Here is a 21494-nt window from a genome sequence, read left to right as displayed (position 1 = left end):
ATCATGAATGAGTCAAAGCAGAGTTCATTCATTCCCCTTTTTGCCAGGGACTGGATGGAGTGACCAGTTGGCCCTGTTCTGGCCTCTGAAATATAAGGGGAATTCAGGGTCGGCAGGGCTCCTTCTATGAAATATTTCCTCCTTATTAAAGATGTGAGAAACCTCTGTACTTTCTTTCCTGCTTTTGGGCATGTTTGCCTGAGGGCATATTACTTGATGCTGCTTGTAGCCCTCTCCTAGCCATGAGAGAAAGCCAAGTGTATTGCAGAGAAGCTGACCTAAGGCTCTCATGTCACTGAGCTGTTAAATCCCTAATCTCTGCTGTACTTCTTGTTATGTGAGAAAAATGAACTCCTATTGTTTGGTTGGGTGTTCTATTTGCAGTTGAAAACAAACTAATAGATACCCTAGGAATAATAGTGAGCACCACTGATAACAGGATTAAAAATAATTTGATTTGACTGGAACACTTGCCCCAAATAAAAAAAGACAAAATAGAACAAAGATACAGTTTCTGCATTAGCGATAAAGATTAATTGTTGTATTAGCATAAAATAAAAATGAATACATATGTTAAAAATTACATTTGTCAGAGATATAATAGATTTACTTTTTAAAATTTATTTATGATAGTGACACAGAGAGAGAGAGAGAGAGGCAGAGACATAGGCAGAGGGAGAAGCAGGCTCCATGCACCAGGAGCCCGACGTGGGACTCGATTCCGGGTCTCCAGGATCGCGCCCTGGGCGAAAGGCAGGCGCTAAACCGCTGCACTACCCAGGGATCCCGATGTAATAGATTTAAAAGGCAATTGGTAGAGTGGGAAAATTCTAGCATACATGACAGACAAGAGGTTGGTATACTCATACAAATAACTTTTACAAATGAGTAAGAAAATGGCAAAAGCACTCCAATAGAAAAATGGCCAGGAATAAGAAAAGGCAATTCTCAAAAGAAGAAACATAAATAGCTGACTAATAGATAAAATTCAATCTCACTGTCCACACTAGGGAATGCAAATTAAATACAATAAAACATTCAGGGGCATATTCAAGCCTAAAACTTAAAGAATTTGGGTCCTTAAAACTATACATGCAAAATTAAGTATGAATGTGAATTATAAGTAAAGCTACAATGAACAAGTCTTTATATGGGCACATGTATGCAGTACTCTTGGCTGAATAAAAAGTGGAATCTCTGAGTCATATATAAAGTACATGTTTAACTTTAAGAGAGACTACCAAATCATTCTGGAAAAACCATTTGACATTCTCACTGTCAGTGTATGAGAGTTCTAGTTTCTCCACATCCTCATCAGAAGTGGGTATGGTCAGTCTTTAATTTTAGTCATTGTTGTAGATGGGTAGTGGTATCTCATTGTGGTTTCAAGTTGTATTTCCCTAATGATCTTAAGCATATTTTCATGTCTTTGTTTTTCCTTTTTCTGTCATTTGTATATTTTCTTTGGTGAATGTCTCTTCAATATTACATATATTTGAAGATCTTGGCCAATTCCATCATTTTTGTCATTTCTTGGTCTGTTTCTAATGATCTTTTTTCCCCTGCTAATTAGTCATGTTTTTTCTTTTTTTTTTTTTTTTTTTAAGATTTTATTTGTTAATCTGAAAGAGTGAGAGAGAGCACAAGCAATGGGTGGGGAATGAGCCAGGAGCCTGATGTGGGGCTGGATCCCAGGACCCTGAGATCACGACCTGAGCCCAAGGCAGACGCTTAACCAACTGAGCCACCTAAGTGCCCCAGTCATGTTCTTTTTCAAGCCTGATAATTTTTGTTTGTATGTTGGGCATTATACATTTTACTGTACTGAGTATTGGATTTTTCTATTTTTCTCTAGTATTGAACTCTGTTTTTCTGGGGAACAGTTAAGTTACTTGGGATAAATTTGATATTTTTGCTCTTGCTTTTAAGCTGTGTTAGGGAAGATCCAGCTCAGTTTTTAGTCTAGAGCTGATTTTCTCCCAATATCAAGTTCCCTTCTGAGAGCTCTAGCCAGTGCTTCATGCATTAAGAGGTCTCTCCATTTTGGCTTGTATGAAGATAAAATATTCCCAGCTCTGTGTGAGCTCCAGGAATTGTTTGGCACACTGTTTTCTGGTGGTTCTTCACCTGGCCTCCTGAAATTTCACCCGTGTGTGATCTGAACAGTATTCAGCTAAAGACTTGAGGGGCTCCCTCTGCAGATCTCTGGAATATTCTCTCTCTCTCTCTCTCTCTCTCTCTCTCTCTCTCTCCCCCCCCCCTCTCTCTCTCCCCCTCTCTCTCTTTCTCTCTGCAGCTCCCTCCTCTGATCCTCTGCTCCACAAACTCTAGCTGCTACAGCCTTCTTGAACTCCAATCTCTGTCTTCTGAACTCTTTGAGGTTACTGGGCTCTGTTTCGGTTCCCCCTCCTGCAACAATACCTGGAAACTACCTTGAGACAGCCAACAACTGGGGTAGTTGCAGGACTCATTGAAGGTTCTGTTTTCATAGCTGTCACAATCCGTGGCTGCCTGGGATTAAACTGTCCAATTTGTAAACAGTTGCTTACAAACAGTTGCTTGATATATTTTTTTTCTAGTTTTCTAGGTGTTTACAATATAAGAACCATTCCCATGACAGTTAATGCTTCATGGATGAGAGTGGAAGTCCCTTTTTTCTATTTTCAACTTTAAAAATCCTGGGGAAGTGACGTCTGGGTGGCTCAGTGGTTGAGCATCTGCCTTTGGCTCAGGTAGTGATCCCAGGGTCCTGGGATCCAGTCCCGCATCAGGCTCCCCGCAGAGAGCCTGTTTCTCCCTCTGCCTGTGTCTCTGCCTCTCTCTTTGTGTCTCTCATGAATAAATAAATAAAATCTTTTTAAAACATCCTGAGGGAGAACTTTGGACCAGCTTACATTCAGTGATCACCCATGAACCAATCATAGTAGTAAGGACGTGTGAGAAAATGATGCTTTTTAAGACTGGAGCATGGGAAAAATCATTTTTCAATCCAAAAAGGAGAGGTCTTCTCAGAAGAAAGGGCAAGGGTGTGGGGCAAAGACAGAGAATAAGCATCCACTATAACAGCTGTTCATGTGAAAAAGTACATAAAGTGAAATGACTGATAAGGCTGTAATAGTTCCAACGTTGAGAAGGCTGTGTCCATTCCCTGGCCTCGTGTTTTCCGGGGCAAGGACAAACTGGAGGGAGTCTAAGGTGGAGAGATATAGTACGCGTTAACAGTTGCCCTGAGATAGAACGAAGTAAAAATGCAACTTTCTTCTTTCTCTAATCTTTTCCCTTCTCTGCCTGTTGAAATTTGCTGCGTGGAACATTTTTTCCCAAACCTTGACTGAAATCTCAGGTTTGTCCCATTACTTTTCTGGTGTTCTTCAGACAATAGAGGGATCTCCAGATATTTTAACACCGTGAATGGTCTCATTTCATGAATTAAACTGTCCAGTTCTGGGTAATAGTAAAATTCCATTCATAGGAGAATTCCATTTATAGGAACAGGGGACATGCTCCAGGGGAGAAACAATATGCAGAAAGATTCTTCTGTTTTTCCATCAAAAGGACATCTTTGAGCCATAGTATTCCACTCCCCAAGATTGCTAATAGTATATTCTGACCTCTCCAGGGAGTGGCGATAGGGGGCAGGAGGGCATGGATGGAAGGAGGTGGGTCTCAGGAAGAGATTGCTTAGTACTGTTCTGATCTACCTAGTAGGTATTCTCCAAGCTTTTTCTTGTGGGGTATTATTTTAACGGTGTTACCTTGGGTAAGGCATCACGAAGCTAGACACAGATCAAGAGAGAAACTAGAAAGTTTTACAGTTTTGTTACACTCACAGTTCCCTGAACAGAACACAGCATGCCTTTAGGGCCTCACAGGGCCAACATGGGAGTTGGTTACAAGGCAGAGGGAGAGAGAGAGAGGAACAGTGGCTTCTGCAGGAAGGAAAGAGCAAGGAAGAACAAGCAGGTTTAGCATTGGCTTATTTGAATAATTTCAGTGGGCTCTAGGGCAAAGTTGCTGTCTGGGGTTGTCTGGTACCTGACCCTGGAGCGATTAAGTCTAAAGTGTGAGAGCCTGATAAGGAGGTGGTTGGGGGGGGGGTGCTTAATTGGCTGCCCAAGAAGGAGAACTGACCAGCTTTTAGCCAGGGCATCAAAACTGGGTCAAGACAGCACTAAACAACAATAACCAAACTAAGCTAAATTACAAATATTTTATGGTCCTTTGGAGACCCGTTGTCATAGATGTCTCACCTCTGTCCCCTTATTGTGGGCAAGGTCTTTCTTCTTCCTGTATCTTTTCCTGCCTCTCTCTCTCTCTCTCTCTCTCACACACACACACACACACACACACACACACACACACACATTGCTAGTACATTTCCAGCCTCCTGTCAAGGCCTGGGGTCTCCTTGCCTCTGCAAGGAAGCAAGCCATGTTGGGCAGGGCTCCTTTAAAGAAAGCTTCAAGCTAGCTCCTCTCTGGTGCCTCTCACATCTGACATTGAATTACACATGACATGAGCGTCAGTAAGGGGAGAGTCTGGGAGAGTACCATGGAGGGGGGTGAGGGAAGCCGAGGCAGAACAGACGAACAGTGGACAAAGGTTTTCTAAGCACAAGGGAATACTGTATCGGAACTTATATAATAAAGGCCAGAATCAGGGTGAGGAAGGTGAGGCATTTGTCACAGGGGCAATATTGAAGGGGGTACCATCAAATGCAGTTATCAAGATAAAAAATACTTAATGCAATTAAAAAATATATGTTAGGATGTGTGTATAGTATACACATTTTTCCTTTTGCTTAAGGCACCAAACTGGCTCAGCAGGGCAGTGGTGTTATGCCCTAGGAGCTCCTAGGTTCCTCCTGGCCAGATTGTACCCCTGAACCAATTCCACACAGAAATGCTGGAGCAGCCCCCTGGGAAAGGCCTTCCTCAGGAGATAAGCTTTTATCTGAGCCTTGAAGAAGGAGGTGAGGCATGGAGTGTATGACCCGGAGAGACGGAACGGCTCACATGTGAATCCAAAATGCCTGAGTTGGAAAGAGCTAGACGGCTCATTGGGGAAGGGTGGTGGCACTGAGTTTGCAGGCGGGGACCAGATCCTGCAGAAACCCTCCGTCTTTTAACCAGGAGAGGCGCAGGGCCCAGATTTGGTTCTCACGTGGGCGACAGATTGGAGGGGTCAGGCCCGGATGCAGGTAAGTCCCTCGGGGGCCGGCCCGGGGTCCAAGCGAGGGATGACCGCACCCCAACCCGAGCAGGTGGGGGAGACCAACACACCTCCAAGGGCCGGGGCGGCACCGAGGTCTGCGCCCCGCGTATTAATAGCCGGAGCGAGGGGCGAGGGGCACCCGGGTCTCCGCCCCGCCAACCGGTCCGCCTCAGGGTTCCCCTGGAGCAGCGGGAGCCAGGGCGCGCGGAGGCGCCGCCCGAATGCGGCCGCGGGCTGGGGCGACGCGGCCGGGGCGGGTCCCGCTGGTGCCCGACCGACTCGCCGCCCAATCGCCGCGGGCCCGCCGAGCCCCGGGGGGCTGGGGCCGCCGCCGCCGCCGCCGCCGCCGCCGCCGCGGGAACGTGCCGCGGCTGCGCTGACGCGCGAGCGCCGGGCAGGGCGGCGGGCGCGCTCAGTCTGCTGGCGGCGGCGGCCGTGCGCGGACGGACGTGCCCGGAGCGCCGCAGCCGCCCGCAGCCGAGCCGCGCCCGCCCGCCCGCCCGCCCGCGCGCCCGCCATGGTGTCATGGATCATCTCCAGGCTGGTGGTGTAAGTGGCCTTCCCCGCGCCCCTTCCCTCCCCTCCTCCGCCCCTCGCCCCGGGCTCGCTCCGGCTATTAATACGCGGCGGCCGCTAAATTTAGCAGGTACAGTGGCTGCCGAGGACGCCTGCGGGCGGGCGGCGGCGCGGGGCGGCGGGGCCGGCGGGGCCGGCGGGGCCGGGCGCTCGGGGGCCGCGCGCCGGCCGCTTTGTTCCCCGGCGTGGGGGGCGGTTTGCGAAGGCCCCGAACGGGCGCCGCGGAGCCACGCGTCTCCTTGGGGAGCGCCGCGGGCGGGGGTCCCGCGTCCTCGCGCCGCCGCCGCGCTTTTGTCGGGGGAAGGCGGCGAGCCCGGCCGAGCCTGGGCGCCGCCCGGAGGGGTCGGCGCGGAGACGGCGGCGCGCGGGGGGGGCTGCTGGCGGCCGCGGGAGAGACGCCTCGTCCTGGGTTGCGCAAACTGACAGGTTACGGCGGGTAGGACGCAACGGGACGTGTCCGAATCGTGGGTGGGCACCTCGCGGCCCCCGCGTCGGGTTCCTCGGGCGGGGGCTTGAGACAGATCGGGGTGGGCGTCTCCAGGAACTCGCGGGAGATTTCGAGGTGACAGCCGGCCCCCCGGGGTGGGGTGGGGTGGGGGGGGTGGGGGTGGGGGTGGGGGTGGCGGTGGCACCTCCCAGGCCTCGTAGGAGAGCGCACAGTCATCTGGGGTGAGGCCTGCGTGAAGTCATGGGGGGGTGGGGGGCACTTTGCTCTGTCAAGCCCCAGGCCGAGTAGACGTTTGAGGAGCTCCTTCCCTCGTGGATTCATTTCTCTTTGGAGACGCACGAGGCTGGTGTTTGCCTGAGTCAGGACAGACTTGCCACCTGCTCCGGGGAGCTGGGGCCGAAATTGGGCTGGAGGGGGAGGTGGGAGGCGCAGCTCGGGCTTTTTCTTTGTCTGGGAAAGCGGGGCTTCGGGACTCTGCTTGATGGTGCGCGATCACCCCCGACGTCGTGAAACATCTCCCATCTCCTGCCCTTCTCTACTGAATCCCAAAGCAGCAGCCAGAAGCAGCCTTCTGAAGTCATCCTCAGCGTTCTGTCTATCGTATCGATACTCGGCCACCATTCTGGGCTTTCTTCCCAAAGCCAGAAGGCCGGAGTGGATGTGCCTCTGGGACCCCCCTCCCCCCGCCCAAGTCATCCCTTCCAGGCAGGCCTCTCCACAGCTGTTGCGGACTGCTGGGGCTTGGTGCTGTACCTCCAGGCGGCATGTTAAATATTTAGGAGATTTCTGAGGGCAGAGCTGGCATGAATAATACAGGGAAGCGACTGGAACGCCTTGCCCCACCTCATGCCTTACCAAGGCCTGTCTTGCCTTCAGGGTGGTATTTTTTTCTCCTGAATTAATGTGTGATCCTTCTATTTGGCAGTGGCTTGTTGGGGGGGGGGGGGGGGAAGGGAAGGGCAGGGTGTGGCCGGAGACTTTCATGGGCCTGCCTGGAGAGCTCATTTTCTTTAGGTCCTACTGGGCTGGGGCTGGCCCACCGGAGAGTGAAGGCTTCCAGTCTGGGGTCCATGTGACCATCTTTAATTTTATTAGCATTCCCCCTCCTCAACTACACAAGGTAGCTGAGGGAGAGGTAGAGAAAAGACGTATATATTTGGAAGGGGTCTCGGTGTTGCTGTTACTTCCTAACACCACACTCCCCAGAAGTGAAGCTTCGGAGTACTGAAATGACCATGAGAACTGCCATGTCATCCAGGACCCTCTGCCCCAAGGGAGAATTTGTGGGATTTGGGGTTGTTATTTCCATGGTCAACTCCACCTATCCCTGATCACTGTCTCTATAGAAACCCAACATGGAAGTGTCAGTTGTCAATTATTAAAACCAATTTAATAAGCAGTACCAGTTTCACATAAATAATAACCTCATTATAGGAAATTCAGGAAGTATAGGTAAATAGATTGAAAATCATCCACATTATTACCGCACAGAGATAGCTAACGGTAATCTTGAAAAGTATGTTCTTCAAGATGGTTTTTCCAATGCATATACACACATATATTTATAATTCAATGAATTTATTGATTCAGCCCAAATTTCCACATACCTCTTAGCAAGGAGTAGGAATACCAAATTTAGAATCAGAAAACCCTTGGTTCAGATCTGTTGGGCGATCAGATTCCAGCGCACAAGAGATCCTAGTTCAGGAACTAGTTAACCTCATGTTGCTGTTGCAAAGATTTCAGGAACACGTGATACATAAATTGCCGAGCATCTTCTGCTCTCCCCATCCCCGCCCCAGGTTAGGGAACTAAGGGAGGGTGCAGTTAGAGCTCTGGAAGAGGCTCTTAATCTACTCCTGTGTTTTGCAAACTGGCTTCCCCGAGGGTCACCCAGCCTGATCAATAAGGAGTAACTCCCTTTTGTTTGGTTTGTATATTCGGGTTCTAAATAAAAAATAATTTGGAAAATACATGGGTTTTAGCATTAATAAAAACTACTCATCAGTTCTCCCCTCTCATCTGTAAAACACTGCAAGAGGAAATATGCCTTGCCCAAGGACACAAGGTAAGCTTGTGAAGAAAGCAGGCTCTGGATTTTTGGTCCAATGCCCTTTCCACCTCTGCTTGTCCTTAACAGTTGTCTGAAATTGATCTCTTTCAAGCTCCCAAGACCTCTGCTATGGCATCCTGTGATTTTGTTCACCAGTCCCGTTTCCTATAAGAAACTTTTTCAAGGCTGTGTAAGCCTCTGTGACATCAAAGAACATTTAAGGAAGACCTATCACTGTGTTCTGAGGATGGAGAGGGAGTGTCTTCCTTCCACCCAGAGGCCTCAGAACAATCTGATGGCATCCAGGCAGATGGTGCGTGTAGATATCTGTCCTGCCATTGGCTCTGAGTGTTTCTAGGACAGTAACCATGGCTTATTTCCCTCTCTGACCCCTCCCAAACCTCTTTTTTGAAGTACCTGGTATTTGAGTACGCTCAGTAAAGGCTGGTTATGTGGAAGGAGATCAAGGCCTTGGGATAAGCAGGGGAGCCAGCCAGTATTATCTCCTAGGAATGCTGGTTAATGGGCATCAGGACAGGCTTGTGCCCAAAGTTCTTAGAGTGAGGACCGATTTGAGATGCTGCTTTTGTGCTAGTTGTCTTTCTTCTAACTCTATTGACTCAGCCTAGGAAGAGGTAAAGAAGAAATAATCAGTGTAGTGTCAGGGTTGGCCTTGTTAGAACCTAGTTGATATCTGCATGGAACACAGGAGTTCTTTTATGCCTGGCTTGCTTGCCTCCTTTACAATATTTTCTTTTCTTTACAAAGAACTCAAGTTGGGGATCCCTGGGTGGCTCAGAGGTTTAGTGCCTGCCTTCGGCCCAGGGCGTGATCCTGGAGTCCCAGGATCGAGTCCCACATCAGGCTCCCTGCATGGAGCCTGCTTCTCCCTCTGCCTGTGTCTCTGCCTCTCTCCCTCTCTCTCTCTCTCTCTCTCTCTCTCTCTGTCTCTAATGAGTAAATAAATAAATATAAAAAAACAAAAACAAACCCCCCCAAAACAACCCCCAAAGAACTCAAGTCTTAGGCATCAATGAATTTTAAACTGGGGAGAGTATGTTTATGTGCCTTGGAGGATTCACACAGAGATTGCTCATGGCCTTCTTGGGAGAATGCACTATCTTGAAGCATTTATTCCAAGGAGCAGGGGTTGCCTCATTGTCTTTGGACAGAATTTTGGCTAAGGTCCAGAATGTTGGCTAAATAAATCCAGAGCTTCTTCCCCTTTGGTTATTAGACCCAAACTCCAATTACTGTGTGGGGGAAAAGAGAGTTCTAATTTAAAAATTTTTTCAAATAACTAAAAGCTGTACAGAAGAAACCCTTATTTCCACATTGCACATGTTTTATAAAAAAAAAAAGTTAGCTTTTAGGAGGTCCAGTCTGATATTTAAGACAGTCTTAGTTTAATGGCTGTAGATCTGGCTATGTCCCAGGATTGTGATTTGGAGCATGAAGTCTATTTGTCCCGGTGAAGGATGTACAAATAGAGAAGACTGGAAGGAATGTGAGTTGTCCTCAAGATATTCTCCAACTGTTGCAAAACAAATGGAAATAAATGAAAAGGATCCTTAAACATAGGCTTGCCTTTCTTTGAGGGTTGCTTTTAAAAAACAGAATGCAGAAAAAATCCCATTAATTGGAGGTTCAGATCGGTTGAAGATTTATTTCCTGGCACTCTGGGATGGTATAGGGTAGGAGCTGGGTAAATCTTTCAATTGTATGAGGGGAAATATTGAACTGGAAGTCAGAGGATTTGGGATCTAGTCTTAGCACTGGGCTGACCCACTGTTACAGTCCTAAGGGCACCTGCCCCCACCATAGAGCGAGCCCTGCCCCTGGTCTGTGAGACAAGGCTGTTGACCAGCATCACCTAGGGGGGTCCTGGCACAACTCTAGACCCCTTGGTTGTCCCCTTCTCCCCCAGCTGGCCCACATGCACCATGTTTATTTATAAACAAGAGGAATATCCTCAAGGAAGTGAAAAATACCAGCTTTGATTTCACTGCTGCTCTGCTGCCTTGTTCTTTATTAATCCTGCCTGCCTGCTGGGAAGTCACTTCTGTGTACTTTTCCCAACCATGTCTTCTTTGAAGGTTAGCTGACTAGTGAAGGTCTTACCTGGTTATTACTGGCTCAGTTTTCCTCTTCCTTTTCAAGTGAGCTATCTTTTTTGGAGGATGTATTATTTGGAGGAGGCAGAGCCCTGGGAAGAATGACAAAAGAGGGAGTCAGGCCCTCAGTGGTCACCTAGTGAGGCTGTTGTTTTGTAGTGTGTGTGTGTGTGTGTGTGTGTGTGTGTGTGTGTGTTCTGAGGAGGTTCCAGAGGCTGGGAGGATAGGAAGACAATAGTCACAGTATATGGACACATTTGGATTTTCATTGTGAGAGATGAGCCATGCCCATGTCCAACTGGTTACCAGGATTCTTGGTGTCTGTGAGAATTTTTCCAAGGATGAAGCCCAGGGGATTTGCATTTGGACTATGAGGGTGTTTTCCTCTCACTTCTGGGCCTTGGGTGGATTGGCCCTGATGGATTGGAAGATGGATAGTTCTGTATGTTTGTTTTGAAATTTTAGATCTCATCTGTCTTCACATAGAAGCACATTGTTTTCCTTTTGGGTTTTTCTTTAGTTGCACCCAGGGGCTTTTCTGGGATTACAGAAAAAAAAAAAAAAGGAAATATTGATAAAGAACCAAGTATTTGGCACCCAGTAGGGATGTCTAAAGGAATCTTGACAGGTAATCTGATACAGGCTTTCAAGTATGAGTATGGCACATGTACCTAGACCAGGGATTGCAAGTGAGTTTCATCTCATGATCGATAGGAAGTTGCCTGGGACACTATCTTGACAAGTACGACTCTGGGTTGGACTCCATGGGAAAGGGATCCCATGAATGTTTCATGCAGGGAAGAGGATAATGGGAGCACAGCTGTTGGTTCAGTATTTTCTCTCCCAGACCTAACCCATTCCGGATCGGAGAACTCCACCATCAGAATTTTATACACTTCCCTCAATTAGTGGACAGAAAGCTGCATTCTTTACCTAAGTTAACACCTCCTCCCATGCCCCCCAGCATCCCACCTACAGTAGGCCTTGTTAGTCACCTGGCAATTCTAAGCCAAAGGTGCCTCCTTCTTGCCAGGATAGGGGCAGTCCAGCCTCGTGGCTCTCTCGGGCTCTCTCGTCTGCCTCTTTCCTCTAAGGACCATCACTCCTATACCTACATTTTCCCTTTTTCAATTTGTATTTCGCCAATCATAGCTTAGTTAAATTCGACCTTGGGCTTCTCTGGTGTGATTACGCATTCACATCCTTTCTACCTCCTTGTAGGGTCTATGGATGATACTCTGAGCTTCAAAATGAATTTTCCCTTGCCTTCTTGGCAACGTACCCCATCCCACTTCCCTCCACTCAGCCGCAGGATTGGGCATGTGAGTGGGCCCAGCTACACATTTCCCTGGGCACAGAGATTGATCCAGAGGTGGGTATGTGATCTAAAGTGAGCCATCATATCCTTCCCCAGGGCTTGTTGATTTTGGAGCTAAAAGAAAGCAACCTTGCCTATAAGGTCCAGAGCTATTAAGATGTAAAGTTGGGGCTGTTGGCAGTTAAATTCCCTGGCACATGGAGAAGGCCTGTAGGCAAAAGGGGAGAATATGGCAATGCAGAGGTAAATGGAGATGAGCTTTGGTTTGTGCATTTACTTCTCCTTAAGGATCACATGTGTTTTTTTGTCTGCCTCACAGCTCTTCATGTGTAGAGTGAGTTAGGACCTTGCTACTCAAAGAGTAATCTGTGTACCAGCAACATTGGCACCACTGGGAACTAGTTAGGAATGCAGAATCCCAGGCCCCACAACAGCTAGTGAATCTGCATTTCAGCAAGATTCCCATGGAGCTTGAGAAGCGCTGAGTCAGATATCATCATCTCCCCTGTGAAATGAAGAGAAATTGACTTGTCTAAGGTTCCTGTCATTGGCTGTAGAATCAGAAATGAGCCATTTGTGCTGAACTGGTTCATCCTTCCTGGTGCTAAGAGGTCACAACCCTGACTTTTTATGTGTTCTGAATGGCATTACTGGATTCCTTTAACCCAGTGCCCAACCATGAACCTTTTACGATGGGCTGCCTAGTTGTGACGTGTGTAAAATTTAGTTTTGCCCTACTTGGGGTTTAGATTGCCAAGACAATGTCTGTCAGACATAGTGTTATGCTGAGAAGATCATGCTACTCAGAGGAGAGTGGGATACAGCCTACCTTGAGAAAGAGGTATGGTAAAATACAATCAGCTGATGGTGGGGACTTACAGTGGGTTTTCAGGAACATGCAGGGGCTTTTTCTCCTTATGAGAAAAAAAAATCACTGGTCCCCATGTGTCCCTCTTGAGGAAGTTGAAAGAATCCAGAGAAATCTGTAACCTCTTCAGCCAGGCCCTGTGTGCTGTGGAATCCAGTTTTATCAGGGAGTCCTCTTGGCTCTATCTTCAGAATATTCCCCCATCCAACTGACTCCTAACTCCACTGCCACCATCATGTTCCAACCCCATTATTGCTCTCCCAGACTATTTCAGAACTATCCTAATTGTTTTTCCTGTTTCTACTGCTGTCCCTCCAATGATTTGTTTAAAATTTAAGAAAGGTCATAGCTTTCCTCTGCTGTTTAAAAGTTGTCCAAAGAACATGAATTTGCGCTCCAAAATTACAAAACACTTTAGGTAAAAAACAACTTTAAGCAGGATTTATATACCACCAGGAGCAGGCTTAGCCCTCTAGATATAAATAAATAATACAATATATTACTTTTATGTATTATTTATCTACAGTAACTATTACTTAGAGTCCTTAGAATAAGTCTAAGTGAAAAAATGAAGAATTGAAAATACAAGGAAACAACAGATCTTGGGGCTGAGTGGGGAGAAGAATGGGCCCATTGGAAAAGAAGCAGTTCTAAAAGTAGAAAATGAAGGATTGAAATAAAAACTCAATGGAGTTTAAAATGAGAGATCTTAGAGGTAGAATGCATTTTAGTTATATTAGGCTCTTGTTTGATTGAGAAAGAAGACAGGACCAGAGGGGTTAGGTCATTTATCAAGGTCAGTAGCCTGATTGGCTAGGCCAAGACTTGAGGCCAGGTCTTAGTTTCTCAAAGTGCTTAGTTTTAGTTGTTGACAGGGATTGAACTAGGACTAGTGGTGACTAGAAGAAAAACTTTTGACTTGAGAGAAGGACGGGATTTCTAGTAATTGGTGCTAATGTAAGATAGTGAGTTCTTTTTGGCTTCCAACCCTAAGAACTTCCAACTCAAAAACTATGATTTTAATATTTCCCCTTACAGCGTTCGAGGAAGAGAGATAAGAGTTATTGGAAAGATTCTCTTTTTCAGTGGGTAGGCCTTCTGTCCTTGTATGAGATTGACTGATTCATTCATTGATTCACTGACTATTTATTGACCATTTGCTTTGTGCCAAGCACTACTCTGGGTACCAGGAATATAAAGATGAATGTATTTCATTTTCATCTTTGAGAAGTTGATAATGTGCACATAGCCAGTCAGTGGGAAACTTGGACTTGGATTCAGTTGTCCCTCCTTCCCAGCCAGTGCTCTTTCCACCTAGGGGGTGGGGAGGTTTGTGGGCATATGTGAATGACTTTTCTGGCTTTGGTTGGGAATTATAGTGAGCAGCCCTTTGAGCAGAAAAAGTGGTGCATCTGATATGTGAAGGCATTGAACCACTGCTGCATCTGTCTGACTGAGGAACACTGTGGCATCCAGAGTTGGGAGAGGAGAGGCAGATGAGAGGGTGCACTGAGTGAAAATGGTCTGGGACAAACAGATGGGTGAGGTTGAGCATCCTCACCCACTATATTAGTCTATAATTGCTGCTGTAAGAGCTGTAAACTTGGTGGCTTAAAACAGCATAAATAAGTCTCTGATAGTTTTGGAGGCCTGAATTCTGAAATGAGTCTTTTGGCACTAAAATCCAGATGTTGGCAGGACTTCTAGAAGCTCCAGGGGAAAATCCATTCCTTGCTTCTTTCAGCTTCTGGTGGCTGTTGGCATTCTTTGTGACCACATCACTCCAGTCTCTGCTTCCGTCATCGCTTTGCCTTCTCTCTGTCTTCATACCCCCTACAAGGACCCTTGTGATTACATTTAGAGCCCACTTGGGCAATCCAGGATACTCTCCCCATCTCAAAATCCTTAACTTAACCACACTTGCAATGTCTCGTTTGGCTTATAAGGTCACATTCATAGGTTCCAGGGACTAAGCTCTGGATATTCTTTGGGTGAGAGGATTAGTCATTATTCAGCCTCCCATAGCTGCTGGTTCTGCTGCAGAAAGGTCCTAAGCTGAAGAAAGTTCATCTAAAAACAGACTAAAGAAAGGTGAATACTGTGGTGTTCTAATATCTTATTTTGTCTCAATTTACAGACTTTTCTTGATTTGGTAAAACTCAACAAAAAAGACTACAAATAAATGGTGAGGGTATAATGGATAATGACACAATAAACACTCCTTTACTCATTGCCTGTTTAAGAAATAGAACATTACCTTCATTGTATCAGTATACCGCCACTGTTGATGGACATTAGGGTTCTTTCTAGATTTTTGTTTTTCTCTTTCATTCTTGCAAAGAACTCTGCAATGAACTTTCTCTCTTTCTTTTTTCGCAATGAACTTTCTGGTATGTGTTTCCAGGTACACCTGTTTCTTTAGGAACAGAATAGCTGAGGCATAGGATATAGGCTTTTTTCACTTGGCCCAATAAACATAAATTAAGTTTTCTATAGATGTTTAGGTCTATTTCTGGGCTCTTGGTTGTGTCCCATTAACCAATTTGTCTGACCCTGCACCAGGACCACACTGTATTAATTGTCATAACTTTATGAAAATTCTTGATATCTGGCCTGGCAAGGCCCCTTCCACATCTTGTTTTTCAGAAAAGGTTTTCCAAAATGGTTTCCTTTCAGCGGTATGTATATAATTTCAGTTGCACCAAGGTTTTACTGTCACTTGATATTGTCACACTTTAGAATTTTTGCCAGTCTGGTGGGTTACAAATGGAATCTCATTATGGTTTTAATTTGCATTTCCCTGAATACTAATGAGATTGAACATCCTTTCATATGTTTATTGCCCATTCATGTTCTCTCTCCTGTGAAGGGTCTGTTCAAGTCTTGCCAAATTTTCTCTTGTCCTTACCATTTTAATTTGTAGGAGTTCTTTAAATATTCTGGACACTAATCCTCTTTCATTTAGGTGAGCCACCCGGACTGCCCCGCTCCTAGCAGTTTCATTGTTTTGCCATTCACATTTAATTTCTTACTCCAGGGCAGCCCAGTGGCCCAGCAGTTTAGTATCTGCCTTCAGCCCAAGGCATGAGCCTGGAGACCCGGGAATCCCAAGTTGGGCTCCCTGCATGGAGCCTGCTTCTCCCTCTGCCTGTGTCTCTGCCTCTCTCTCTCTCTCTGTGCCTCTCATGAATAAATAAATAAAATCTTAAGAAAATAATAATAATTTCTTACTCCATCTTGAGTTGATTTTTATGTATGAAGTAAAGTAGAACTCTAGAATTTTTTCTTTTTTTTTAATAAACAAAATGTTATCCTAGCACCATTTATTATAAAGTTCATCCTTTCTCTTCAGATCTGCAACGCCCAGCCCTGTTATAAATCAAGTTCTCGTAGATGTATAGATTTGTTTCTGGGCCCTTTCTTTTGTTGCATTGAACAGTTTTGGCCCTCCAGCAGTACCGCTGTCTTAATGACCACAGCTTTGTGAAAAGTCTTAATGTCTGGAATGGCAAGACCCCCACCTTCAAGGGTATCTTAGCATTTTCCTCTTTTGTATAAGTGGTTAGAATTATCTTAGAATTATGTGTTATAAAAAAAAAGAATTATTACACACACATATACACTCACAGTCACTCAAAAATCTGTTGGGAGTTTGATTGGAGTACCGTTGAATATATGGGCGAATGGAAAACTGATGTTCTTAAGATAATGAGTGTTCCAATCCATAAACATGGTATCTAGTTCTTTACTTAGGTTTTGAATTATTTTCAATAAAATTTTGTGAGCTTTGCTGTTTTGCATGTCACTTGTTAGATTTATTCCCAGGTATCTGATATTTGTTGATGCCAATATATTTAGTATTTTAATAAAATTTTCATCTTGCAGCTACTTGTTAGAAGAATGAAATCTTGCTAAACTGTAGATTCTTTCGGGATTTCCATATAAATAGTCATGTTATCTGAGAATATAACACAATGTTGTGTCTTTCCAGGAATTAGTACTTTTTTCTCTTCCCCTTACTGCAGTGGTAAAAATCTCTAATTGAAAATGACTAAAAGTAGTGAAGGCAGGCATACTTGCTTTTTTGTTCCTGATTTTAAAAGGAATGCTTCAACATTTTCCCAAAAAGTACTGTGCTTGCTGTAGGAGTTTCAGAAATAAACTTTATCACCCTAAGATTCTTTCTATTCCTAGTTTTGCTCAGAGTTTTTGTAATGAGTGATACTATATTTTCTCTAATGCTTCCATTAAGATAATATATTTTTCTGGCCCTTAATCTGTTAAGTGACTTGTTAATATTTAGTTTAGTTTTTTTTTTAAGTTAGGTTTGTGAGTGGTGTTGGCTATATTGTCCTTGTCTGATTTTGGTGTTAATATTGTGTTAACCTCATAAATGAAGTTGAGGGTGTATCCTCTTTTTCTATACTCTGGAATACCCTATGTAATTTTGGATTTCTTTTTGGAATAATAGGTGGAATGTGCCAGTGAAACCACTGGGGCTGGGTGCTTTTTATGTACGAAGATTTTAAACTAGTTATTTCATTTCTTTAATGGTTATAGATTCTCTCTATTTTCTTGAATCAATTTTAGGTGAGGAGTTCATTCATTTAAAATTTTTTTCCGGGGATCCCTGGGTGGCGCAGCAGTTTGGCGCCTGCCTTTGGCCCAGGGCGCGATCCTGGAGACCCGGGATTGAATCCCACATCGGGCTCCCGGTGCATGGAGCCTGCTTCTCCCTCTGCCTGTGTCTCTGCCTCTCTCTCTCTGTGTGTGTGACTATCATAAAAAAAAAAAAAAAAAAAAATTAAAAAAAAAATTTTAAATTTTTTTCCAAGTTATTGTTAACATTGCTTCTCCATCCCATTACTTTTGACCTTTCCTTCTAGCACACTTCATTAGACCTAGTTAGATATTCTTACTCTATCCCCATAACTCTTAATTTCTTATTTCTGATTCCCTTTTCTGTTACTGTTGCATTATGAGTAACTTCCTTCATGTCTGCCTCTTCAGCCATACACTCAGCTGCTGGATATTCATTGATTGTTAAATTTCAGTTATTGTATTTTCAAAATGTTACTTGGTTGTTTCAGAATGGTTTGGACATGTTTCATGGTCTGTTTCTTCCATCTTTTAAATTCAAGTTTATTCCTTTAAACATATTTATTTTATGTTCTAAGCCTGATAATTCTGGCATCGAAATTCTTTCTGAAGGTCTAACTCAACTTTTGTTTCTGTTGACTACGTTGTATGAGGTACATTGTATGTTTTCCAATTTAAAATCTATCTTTCTTTCTTTCTCTTTTTCTTTTTTTTCTTTTCTTTCTTTTTCTTTCTTTTCTTTTCTTTTTTCTTTCTTTTCTTTCTTTCTTTTTTCTTTTCTTCCATAAGCTTGTATTCTTTGTCTATAGGAATACTTTGAGGCCTGGGTTAACAGTAGGTTCCTCCAGAGATTTGCATTTGCTTCTGCTGGGTGTCTAGAGGCACTACCAATATTAGACCCCTAGAAAGTAAATCCTTGAGACTTTTATATTTGACCACTTGGTTGGTGTAAATTTGGGCTGCAAATGGGTGAGGGCAAGCTGTGGTTACAGATTCCCAGGGGGAAATCCTGTTTTCTCTCCCCCTACTATCAGGAGTAAACAGTGGGCATTTTGCTTCTGTGTACCATCAGACATGGTAGCAGGCCGTCTCTGGTCTACTCTTTCACTGATGGTGTACTTCTTTGGGGTCTTTGTTTCCCAGTACTGCTGTACCAAAGTACCACAAACTGGATAGCTTAAAACAGCAGAAATGTATTCTTTCACAATTTCGGAGGCTAAAAGTCTGACCTCAATGCAATGTCAGGGTCATGTTGTCACAGGGGGCTCCACAGGAGAATCTGGTTCATGCCTTTCTCTTAGCTTTGGGCAGTTATTAGTGGTCCTTGGCCTTCCTCTGCCTCAGTTGTCTCACATGATTTTCTATCTGTGTATCTCTTTTCTTCTTTTTGTAAGGACACTAGTCATATTACATTAGGGCCCACACTGATGATCTCATCTTAGCTTGATTTCAGATGCAAAAACTATTTCCAAGTAAGGTCTCATACACAGGCACTGGGGTTAGCGCTTCCTTATATCTTCTCCAGGGACACAATTCAATCCATAACAGAGTCCACACTTCATAGAGGGATGTCCTGGGGCAGTGTTACTCAAAATGTGATCTGATGGCCCTAGCATCACCTCATCTGGGAATTTATTAGAACCATATATTTTTTGGGCCCCTCCAGACCTACTGAATGAAAATACCTGTAGGGCAGGGCCCAGGAATCTGTATATTCATAAGCTCTCCAGGCTTTATTATGCAGGCTGAAGTTTCACAAGCATTGCCCTAGAGTTTGTCTGTAATCTATAATCTTTTATAATCTAACACTCAGTGCCTTAGTTCAACAAGTGCCCTGAATTTACCTTTTTGGGGCACTCATTTGGCTTGGTGTTTGGCCTATAAGACATCCTTACATTGATATAGTATGTCAGTATGTTTTAATAGATTCTTTAAATTGATTACTTTTTTATTTCTAAAGCTGGGAAACCCGTAGAAAAGTTGAAAGAACAACACAATGAATACCTATGTTAGTTTGACCTTGGCATACCCACTCCATCTCTTTCTCCATAAATACACATATTTCCCAATGCTTAACCATCTGAAAATAGGCTGTGGACATCATGCCACTTCATTCCCTAATACTTCAGTGTGTCACTTAAGGACAAGATTATTCTCCTACACTAGTGGTTCTCAAACTTGTTGGTTTCAGGACCCCTTTACACTCAAGAAAACTGGGGAACTCAAAAAACTTTTCTGTGCCTTACATTTTTCAATATTTATCCTATTATAAACTTCAAGATAACATTTTGAAATATGTATTCATTAATTTTAAAAGAACAATAAAACCCATTACATGTTAAAATAAATAACATTTTTTACTAGAAATAACTCCATTTTCCAGAACAAAAACAAATGCTGGGAAGAGGGCATTGTATATTTTTGCAAGTCTCTTTCATGTCAAAGTTAATTGCAATGTGTAAGCGGTAGCCTTATTAATAAAGGTTGATGATCTGTCTTACACTTTGAATGGATCTCTTTTTCATGCATGATTTGTAACATCATGCATTTGTTTTGGAAACTCTTGGTTTACCAAATTAAATGCAGATCTTCTAAATGATGACACATTGCATTTATACAGTATTCAGAAATCACTTTAATTAATAATACCGTCAAGCTCATTAGAAAAGTCCTTAAATGTTGCGATGCTTGTGATGGTGGATACAAATTCCAAAATTCTAATTTTAGCTTGAATTTCAAATTTTTTCATTGGCAACAAACACTATTTGTTTTTCTTGAAATAGTACGCTCATTTTGTTCATTTTCTAGAAAATGCTTGCCAGATACCCAAGTCTAAAAAACCATCATTTGTCCATCATTCAAGTAGCAGTGGTGTTTCATGAACAAAAGTAGACAGTTGGCACACAACTCAACAATACGTGTCCTTTTTCTTCAGTTGTCATACTTTGCAGCAGTACTTTATGTGTACTTCTCATTTTACCATAAAACATTAAAAATACCTGTACTTGAGTCAAGGTTTAATAAGACTGATGATTTTTACTGCATTATCAATGACATTCTTAAATGAAATGAGCATTTTTCCCTCTATTGTGAGTCATGGTGACTGCTGGTAGAGATTGGTGTTGCTGCCTTGATTTATCCAAAGGTGGACCTTATAGACCCTCTGGAAAGGTCCTAGAAACCCCCTGAAAGGGTTCTGGAGTCTCCCAGGAGTCTGTGGATTATACGTGGAGCACCACTCACTGTGTGTACAAGCAAAAACCATTACCATGCCTAAGAAAATCAACTCTAATTTTGCGGCGGCATCCAACATGTATGTGGTCCATACTCAAACTAACCCTAATTTAAAAACTCCTTTATGTATTTTTTTTCTTGTTACTATTTGGATCCAGTTAAAGTTCACACATTGAATTTGGCTAGTATGTCTTTTGACCAATCTAGAACAGTTCTCTCTGCCTGGCTCCCACCGACTTTATGAAGAGTCTAGGCCAGCTATGGTATGGAGTGTTCTGGACTTGTCAGACGTGCCCTCTTGATGAGATTCAGGTCAAACATTGTGCAGATGATGAGGTACACCTCCCACTGCCTTCTATCAGGAGGACAGAATGTCAGACTGTCCCATAATTAGTGGATCCTAAACTTGACCACGTGGTAAAAAGATTTACAACTTATTTAAATCCAGAATTTTTAGTTCTTTTCAGTGGGAGGGTATGTCAGAATATCTTGTCTGATACTGTTATATTTCCTCTTGGCTCTTCATTTTTGAAGTTTGAAGGTTCTATCAGAATTCTTTTGGTTCTAAGGGGAAAAATACAATTCATGCTGGCTTATATAACTTAAAGTCTAGAGTGGCACTGACTTCAAGGTAGATTTGATCCAGTGGCACAAGATTAGCACCAGGGCAGCAGGTTCTCTTGGTCTCTTGCCTGCACCCATGGTTAAGGCTGGCTCCTCTCATGGACCCACGCTTGTTGCCAACAGCTTCCAGGGGCTTTGAGTTTCTCATTGATGTTCAGTGGAGGAGAGCATCTTCTGTGGGACACAAGGAAGTTTCTTCCCCAGAAACTCCTAACAAGCATCTTGCTCTCCTGCTTTTGGTCACACGACTGAGCCAGTCCCTGTGGCAAGAGGATGCGATGTGCTGACGTACTGAAACCAGCCAGGACCCACCCTGGACCTCGGGCTGTGGTCAGCTTCTCCAAAGCATAGGGGCTGCAAAGAACTGGGGAAAGGACACAGGCAAATATCCTCCAATGTTTAGTTGATAATGTAAGGCTTTACTGAGTACCTGCTTTGTGACAGAT

General features: G+C 44.1%; 1 protein-coding gene across 6 annotated transcripts in view; it reads left to right on the top strand.

The window, feature by feature from the left end:
• Window positions 1-5557: 5557 nt before the first annotated feature.
• REEP1 (receptor accessory protein 1) overlaps window positions 5558-21494 on the top strand; it is a 101028-nt gene continuing 85091 nt past the window's right edge. For 5 of the 6 annotated variants that reach the window (XM_041756340.1, XM_041756338.1, XM_041756341.1 and 2 more), the window contains exon 1: window positions 5558-5763. In XM_041756340.1, the coding sequence (XP_041612274.1) occupies window positions 5732-5763 (32 nt within the window). In that variant the 5' untranslated portion in view covers window positions 5558-5731. Of the gene's footprint in view, window positions 5861-21494 lie in introns of all 6 variants that reach the window. The other variant, XM_041756339.1, reaches the window with a different exon arrangement.

Source organism: Vulpes lagopus, chromosome 5, assembly GCF_018345385.1.
Source record: "Vulpes lagopus strain Blue_001 chromosome 5, ASM1834538v1, whole genome shotgun sequence".
Lineage (NCBI taxonomy): Eukaryota > Metazoa > Chordata > Mammalia > Carnivora > Canidae > Vulpes > Vulpes lagopus.
The sequence above is the reverse complement of the archived record's forward strand: the minus strand, read 5'-3'. Positions and strand labels throughout refer to the sequence as shown.